This window comes from Gossypium raimondii, chromosome 3 (genome assembly GCF_025698545.1).
Source record: "Gossypium raimondii isolate GPD5lz chromosome 3, ASM2569854v1, whole genome shotgun sequence".
NCBI classification, from domain to species: domain Eukaryota; kingdom Viridiplantae; phylum Streptophyta; class Magnoliopsida; order Malvales; family Malvaceae; genus Gossypium; species Gossypium raimondii.
The window spans coordinates 61194183-61202586 of NC_068567.1; the positions used below are offsets into that span (position 1 = coordinate 61194183).

General features: G+C 35.9%; 1 protein-coding gene across 2 annotated transcripts; it reads right to left on the minus strand.

Annotated features, from left to right (window-relative positions):
• Positions 1 to 497: 497 nt before the first annotated feature.
• LOC105795287 (uncharacterized) lies at positions 498 to 6966 on the minus strand. Of its 2 annotated transcripts, none has more exons than XM_012624846.2 (11): positions 6483 to 6966; positions 5300 to 5424; positions 4572 to 5016; positions 4338 to 4453; positions 3390 to 4173; positions 2712 to 3167; positions 2354 to 2542; positions 2045 to 2272; positions 1611 to 1953; positions 1312 to 1495; positions 498 to 1208 (listed from the first exon to the last, which is right to left on the minus strand). In XM_012624846.2, exons 1-11 carry the CDS (start codon positions 6657 to 6659, stop codon positions 731 to 733), a joined length of 3525 nt encoding a protein of 1174 aa, XP_012480300.1. In that variant the 5' UTR covers positions 6660 to 6966; the 3' UTR covers positions 498 to 730. The 2 variants fall into 2 exon arrangements, with proteins under 2 accessions (XP_012480300.1, XP_012480301.1); XM_012624847.2 differs by having other exon boundaries at positions 4572 to 5038.
• Positions 6967 to 8404: the final 1438 nt, after the last annotated feature.

An 8404-nucleotide genomic window follows, 5' to 3' on the forward strand; every position in this document is an offset into this window, starting at 1 on the left:
GAAAATATGGGTAAAGGTACCATGGATGCTCTTATATTAGAAGTCGGATTGCATTTTGTTCCTTCTACTTAAAAAATGAGAAAATTAATCTATGCCTATTAGATCAAAGAACAAACCGATACTCCTATTAAAAATTTTATCCATTTCTACTGTTAAAAACAGGTTCCTATATGTCAAGATTAGGTATACGTAACACATTATGTGTTATTGTTAGGTTATTCTATTAGTCTCACTAGCTTTTAACAGTAAAATTTTTAATAAAAATGACTAATTTGCTCTTTATTCTTTATGTATAGAAACTAATTTACTTATTTTTGAATAAAATAAATAATATACAATCTGAATTCTAGTACAAACCCGAAAATATAATTAAAAAACCAACAAACAATCCGATTAAACCTTGACTGTAATATTAATAAAAAATACCACAAGTAATACAAAATACGAATCAAGTGCTATTAACTCAAGAAAACTAACCCAAAATATTACATGAAATTAAAATTTTAAGAAACACATTTATTAATATTAAAATACTTCGTCTTACATTTTGGCTTATTCCCAATGAAAAGAAAGAAAAGCCAACACAAATCCCTTCTTTTTTTCCAATAAACCTAAAAAATATTTACATTACAATATAGGTTCTATTGAACAGACCGTAGGAAATATAATAGAATCCATTCTAACCATATTTTGAAACACACATTATTTACATTACAGATTGCCATTATTTTCACAAATCACATGTACCAATCAAGGTTGCGTACCATGGTCCGTGGACCCCGATAGACACTGTGGCAGCAACCACCAACACCTTGGCTTCTTTCACGACCCTTTCGGTTAGAGAAGCAGCCCCGACTCGGCGGAGAACAGTTTCCGCTAACTTTCTACCATGGGTACCGCTCCCGCCGAATACAACCCCTCTGAAAGCTAAATAAACGGCAAGGGATACCTTTTTGAACACTGGATCCTCAGCTTGCAAGCTCTTTGCTAGCATCCTGGCCATCATAGATTTCCTTAACTGAAGGTTTTTGTCATCTGTTACTTTGTCACCATGTCTTGAGGTCCCGATGATTGTGTCAACAATCCCTTCAATATCTGCATCTTCGACACAGTTTAAGAATTCCGAGAGCTGTTCAGTGCAATTTGATATTGTTCTTTCCATGTCAGAGGCTTGCTCGCTCGAGAGGATTTGCCTAAATATAAGAATGCTGCAAACCAAAAATAAAATATTAAATCCTTTCTTCATCTGGGAACCGGACCAGGCATGTCCAAGTTCCAACCAACAAATAATTTGCAAGATCTAACAAATACCTTGTTGATATTACAATGATCTTCTGAATCTCGGCCTGAACACCCCGCAATCTAGAGAAGTTAAGCATGAAGGTTTCAGGTAAAGCATCCGGTGTTAGACCAGAAACTCCGCTTACTAGCTTCAGCAAACCGAGCCTAACCAGTACATCGACTTTGTCTCCCTTGCATTCTGGTTGTTCTCGACCTAACCAAAGAACATAAGAACTGTTAAAAATGATGGGAGGAGTTGATATATCGAAAAGTTTAAAACCTCCGAAATAAGCTTCGCTTCATCTAATTTAATAGTTTCACATTCGAACCTGTTACATTAGAAGAATTAGGATTGACAAATGGAATTTGGGTTGAATTTTTTGAATTATAGCTTCCACCGGTTTTAAGGGTGATGGACGTAAGAAGCTCTTGAGATGAACTATCATTTGCTTTCAAATTTGACACAGAATTTTGATGTTCTCCCCACTCTTCATCTTTGCAGTTCGAGACAGATGAAAGCCACCGCATGGTCATTGGTAAAGACGAGCACGCCTCAGACGGTGAGCCATAACAGTTAGTAAAAGCTTTCATAAGGTAATCCAAAGCAGCGGGTCCCTTTAACAATGGCTCCATCAACCTTATACGAGCTTTGCTTATCTCTGTCTTAAGAACCTGTCAAGAAAATGCATATAATTCAACACCTTTGAAACAAGTGATACATGAAGAATCCATTCGATCGAGAGGAAAATAAATGGAAAAACACCTGAATCTGTTCTAGGACAAAACGTAGACCCTTTATCATTGCAAGGGCAGGAGAATTCTCCGAGTTCTCTCTGGCTTCACATATCTCAGCTAACTCTTTCAATAACCTTTGGTTAGCAGCCTTCATTTCATCGTCATTGGCCGGAGCAGAGAGCTTCTGCAAAGTGATCAAAGCGAATTCCAGAATCCGTCCAAGATAATGAATGTCCAGGTTGCCTGACTTCAGCACCTTAGAAAGAGGAGGATTAAAAAGAATTAGGATGTAAACGATGAGAATACTAATACAACAATAGTACTGGTGTTCTAGTACCTGGGCAAGAATTTCCAAATCAATAGCATCAGTTATTTCTTCTCTCCAACTTTGAGGAGCCAGCTCACATATTTCATCCCTCACTTCCCTCACAAGCTCAATAACCCGGTCAAAATCAGGCTCATCCTGTCTCATGGATTCCATGATCCCATCCCAGAAAGCCTTCTCCATTATTTCTCTCATTTTTGCCTGCAGAACAGAAAAAAATGTTACCATACAAGCATTGAGCATGGCAACTAGAAAATTGACAAGTTTCTGAGGCAATTCCTATCCCAAGCCTGCAAAAGTGCCAAAAATTCTACAGATCATTCTTATTGTCCGCTTCTTCTACCACAAGATTAATTACTGATGCACATACATTTATGCTGTTTTTATCTTCATCAATGGCATTGAAATTATCAACAAACACACGTTGCCCATGAAGGAATTCATTAACGATCAATGCATTCTCAGTGACCATATGCTTTTCAATTGAAGAACCCAACTGAGCATCTGAATGGCTGCTGCTAGCCACAGAGGAACCATGACTTTTAGAAGGGGTTGTGCCATCTTCCTTGAACAGAGAACGGACAACCCGGTTTGGCTTCTGAGTCGGAGTGCTTCTATTATGCGTTCGAGCATTAGGAGAACTAGGAGAACCGTGGATATTTGGAGAAAGAAAGGAGGTAAGTGGTGACCCAATTGGACTTCCCCTTTCCTTTGCTTGGAAAAATTTAGTCCGTGTCTCGGATAGTGCACATTCCATCCTTTCAATCCCAGCATCTCCACTCAAATGTTGAACTTTCTCCCTTAGAAGTTTTTGATCTTCCACAACCTGAATTATAAGAAAATTCAATTAGGATCTCTGTATCAAGTGTAGAGCAAGGTAGAGACCTCATCTATATCTTAAAACTTCAAAAAAAAAAAAAAAAGTTTAACTGAATCATAAGCTGCAAGCATTTTGACGTATTGTAGTCAAACTGATGACCATATCCATAAGTTTTTAGTGATTTTCAATTTCATTGATAATTCTACCAAGAAGGATGAAAAGAAAGACCTGTCTTTGAATAGCCTTCATATCATGAGTAAGAGCAGTATTATCTCCTTCTGGAGTCAACTTGCACTTTTGAATCATAGAGAGCTCAAGCTGGCATGCCGCTCTTACCAAGTCCTCCTCCAATAACTGAGCATCCTTTACCTTCCACACCACAAAGCAATTTAAGTAGGAGCACCATGCTTTGTCAAATGCTGTGAGCTGTGACCTAATGGTCAAACGTTCGGTCAATGCAGATCCAGATTCTTTGTCGGAATTCTTTATGGGACCCTCTAAAATAATCCTTACCAACAACTCAAGCTCTTGAACAAATGCTTCTGCAGACTTGGACAAAGCAATCTCTCTCTCTCCGTGACCACTTAAAACTGCCTCAGGATGGCCCAATATCATGTATGCACAAAGAACTACTCTGACAGGATATCTCGATGATTTAGCAAGATATTTGGCAGTCTCCCTCACTGTGGCAACTGTCTTAGCCTCTCTGCTTCTCATAGAAGGCCTGGGAGTGGTCTTTCTCTTTGGAGTAGCAACTCTTTTGAGAAGATGATCAATGTTATCCAAACTGGATAGGAGATCAGAAGCACCACCAACTCTAGAGGCCTTAATGCGGCTCTCAATACGATCAAGCAAAGCTTTCACCGTTTGAATGGTAGCTATTGATTCAATTAGAAGGGCAAGTTGCTCAAATGGCATCGACTTGACCGATTTCCCATTGATTTTCAAGGAATCAAAGGCTTTTGCCAAGTCTAAAGTAGTTTTTCTCTGCCTAAGGAACTGCCTCCAGCACCTGAATAATACAAAATTATTAGACTATTCACCAAAATGTGCTGCAAAAAGTGATTTCTTATAATTTCATAACAATAATGTTCTCTACTACTGCAAATAATGTCCTTTAAAGATTATAACAGAGTATAAATAAATGCTATCAAATAGAAAATACTGGTCTTATACCTTGCTAATTTTCGAGAAAGCAGATCAGCTTGTTTGTGCATCCTGGTACAATTCACTCGAATAGATTTCTGTGTCCTTCCTCTCTGCCTCAAGTACTCTGCTCTTTGTCTCCTTGCCTTTTATCAAGAAATTAATAAGAAAAACATAGTACATGCAATAAAATATAAAGGAAAAAGCAGATTTGCACTTGAAGACAGAATCATACTATAGAAATTTCATAGAACATGCATATACCCTTTGCAGTCTGTCTTCCAACTGGTCTCTCATTTTCCTCCTCTCAACCTCACGTTGATGAGAGATAGAATTAGCCACTCGTCGAACTTGCAAAATCCTAGCACAGGCTTTCTTCTTCTCTGCTTCCAGCAGTCCCAATCGCTTTTTCTCAGCAGCCACACGCTTTTGATGAATAGCAGCACGAACACGCTCCTTATATTTACTTTCTCTAGCCATCCTTCGTAACATTGATTGTGATGATCTCTCATTTTGGGTTGCCCTTCGCTGACTGTAAGTCTTAAGGATAAGCATTCTATTTGCCTCTGCCTGCTGAACCCGCGATTCAACCTTTGTTCCAAGCTTCTTGCGTTCCCTCTCAAAACGCATTTCTACACCAGTTTTTGCCGCTTGCCGCAACTCATCTAACTTGGCTAGGCGCATCTGAGACTTTGCCAAAATGTTCAACCTGTTGATCCACCATCCATGAGCTTTCAAATTACAAAAATGAAAAATATCAACACCAATGTAGAATTTGAATTTGTTATCCCTTAGAAAAATGTACTCGAATAATTTCTGCACTGTAAAATTACATATAAAAGAACATAACAGCACATAAATAAATCACACTGTGAACTTCCGGAAACAACAAAAATGGACACTGTAGGAATTGAATCACGAGTCAAAAGTGTGCAGAGAATGAGAATGCAACAACTAATTATCATCAGAGGTAGCACGAGACTAGACTTTACCTTTTCTGCTCGGCAGCTTGGAGCCTTGCTTCAAGGCGCTGACCAGGGTCTTCCTCATTTGATGAGGATCTAGAAGGGCTTCTTGGCTTTGATCTTGCCTTGCTCGACACACTTTCATAGAATTGCTACAACCATACAACCACCACAAAAAAAAAAAAAAAAAAAAGGTAAGAGAAAGTAGTCCATGCAAAAAAATGTTCAAGCTCTAGTTAATTTGCCACATATTCTGATAAAATTGCAGTAAATTGGACAGAAAATAAATGTAGAACAAAGTAACCTCAGCCGTGTTTGGCAGGCATGTTAAGGGAAAATTGAAGAAACAAATGGTTCAAAAACAATAATGGAAAATCTAACTTCCCGGGAAAAGAAACACAGGCTTGCACGTGAAATAAAGTACCAAAAATTGCAAAACTAACTCAGGCAGCAACACCCACCCCACCCTTTTTACCTAACACAGATAAAAATGACTTGGAAACAAAGATTCTACCATAGGAAGACTTTCTAAGTTTTCATGCTCTAAAATCTTTTAATTTTGATTTCGTTTTTTAGTTTAATAAAAAATGTCTTCCTCTGTTTTACAGTTAAAAGAGTCGAAGACTAATCTTGTTCAGACTGAAGTGATATAATAGGTAAAAGTAAAACCCTCGGTGATGATTCTAGAATTCGAACTCCGTTGAACTTCTTCCAACCGGTGATTTCATTTAAATAGGATCAATTGCATGACATAAACAAGAAATAAAATAAATAGTAAAAAAAGTAATTAATTTATTTATTTCGGTTCTTTGCTCTCTTTATTTTAAAAAGACAACGACTTAACTTAAACCACTTTAGTTAGGTGAAGTTATTTACTATCTTTCGTCTCCATGAAAATATCTTAACCAGCCATGAGTAACTAAGTTTTGAAATTCAAAATTTAAATATTTTCCAGAAAACTCTGTTAATTTTAAATTTTGAATTTTCAAAAAAACTCTAGACTTGACTGAATCAATCGGTTATTTCAGTTATAACAGTATCTTTGATCGTAAAACAATACTTTAAAAAAAATTTAAAAAAACGCTTCAAAAACTCAAATATATTCTCTCCGTAACTTTTGTATCCTCTTAATTAAGAACAAACTTTTTTTTTCAAGAAATGAATTAGAAACGTAAATAGGAGAGAAAAAAAATAAAACTCCTGAGTTTACCTGTCTACGAAGATCGGCGTGTCGAAGCTTGGTTTCGATTTCTTCCACAGTAGGAGTCTTGCACTCCGAAAGAAGCCTCTTCCGAATCCTCCTCGGCACACGCGAAAACGACGATGTTTCACTAACCGGAAATTCCAACGCCACCGCTCTCCCTCCCTCCCACGTCTCCATCATCATCAATTATACATACACCAAATTTTCCACAATTCACACACACAACAAAAAAAAAACCGTATCGACACAATTCCACAATCACGACGATCCGTAAAAAAAATTCCAAACTGATCAGAAAATAACAACCGATCACATGAACTTTTATTATTTTAAAAATAATTGAAAAAAAATTCAATTATTTTTATAAAAGATGAAAAGAAAAGAGAGTTGGAGAAGAAATGAGTATCGCAGTTCTTTGCTTCTTCTTGTTTGAAAGCTTTAAAGAGAGAGAGAGAGAGAGAGAGAGTTACGCTTTTGGGGGTTTTTTTTTTTTTTCTAATTTTGATGGAAATGTTTTGTCGAAAATAAATATAAAGCGTATTGGAAGACGCAACTGTGTTGTGTGTCTCTGTATGCGATTTATGTAATATGGGAATTTATTTAATCCTAATTAATAGGGTGCTTTCCACGTCAGATAATGGGTCCCAACGCCACTCCTTAATTTTGAAATTATCTATTATCCCGTGTTGGCTATGAGTTTTAAAGTTGTTTCATATTCAGGGCATGATCGAAATCCTCGACCACTAGATAAAGTAAAAAATATTTTGTTCTTTTAATACCTATAGAAATAATATTATTATTTAATAGATTTATAACATGTGAATAAATAAAAATATTATTTAAAAAGGATTATCATATGTTACAAATAATTAATCGAGTAAAACAAATCATAAATGAGTCTAAAATGATACAAGTCAGAGTCAACATTACTATAGACTTGTAACATCACTAACTTGTATCTCTCGCCGGAACCGGATTACGGAATATTACTGGAGTTTACAGATCAAACAGACAGAATTTTCAAACATTTCATATCATCAAAACAAGTCATCAAAGTATCATTTTAATCCAAATTATAAACATATCAAATCCAAATCAAATTTGCCTAGTTCATCAACACTTAAACATAAAATTAAATTCACATGCACCTATTTAGATTTAGTTCAATTTATCATGTCATAATATAGCTTAAAAAACAAACACATATTTATATGTATAAAACAAACCAAAATTAAACTTATAACCTCATTTACAATCAAACCACAAAATAACTATTATTTATACGCCCTAGGTACATGCCGACACAAAGGATAAACATCACCACATTTGAGTTCGGGATCGTTGTTGGATGCTGAATCGGTGATCAAAAGTTAAGTACCTAACTTGCGCACGGGAAACAAAATCGTACGCTGAGTATAAACTCAGTGGTATTTCTATAATCTGAATATTTAAAGATAATAAATTACAAATATACAATTGAAATATAAACACGTATTAATATTTAATTTGTTTCACAAATATCTCAATTCTCATACTTGCTATATAAATAGATTTTCACAATTTATTTTACATTTTCATTATACAATTGCAATATCCATTCCATAGTCATTTCATGAGTATATAACTCATATATTCCATATATTTGCAACATATTTCACATTCTATTTTCAATTCACTATTTTACTTCCATTTCTTATACCATACCATTTCAATATCAATTATAAAATTTATTATTCATTTACCCCTATTAACACGACTCAGATTCTGAGGGATACACGGATCCAACCAAAACACACCAGTTTGGCACTCAGTGCCTCATCAGATAATTCGAAGTAATAAATTGGCACCCAGTACCTCATCGAATCAATCCGAAGTAGTAAATTGGCACCCAATGTGTCATCAACTCAAAGTCGAAGAAATCCCTGGAC

Coding starts and splice junctions, on each gene's coding strand:
- LOC105795287 (XM_012624846.2), bottom strand. CDS start 6,659: ATGATGATGGAGACGTGGGAGGGAGGGAGAGCGGTGGCGTTGGAATTT. Junction 1,496..1,610: donor TAATTCTTCTAATGTAACAG/GTTCGAATGTGA, acceptor TTCTTTGGTTAG/GTCGAGAACAACCAGAATGC. Junction 1,209..1,311: donor ATCATTGTAATATCAACAAG/GTATTTGTTAGA, acceptor TTTGGTTTGCAG/CATTCTTATATTTAGGCAAA.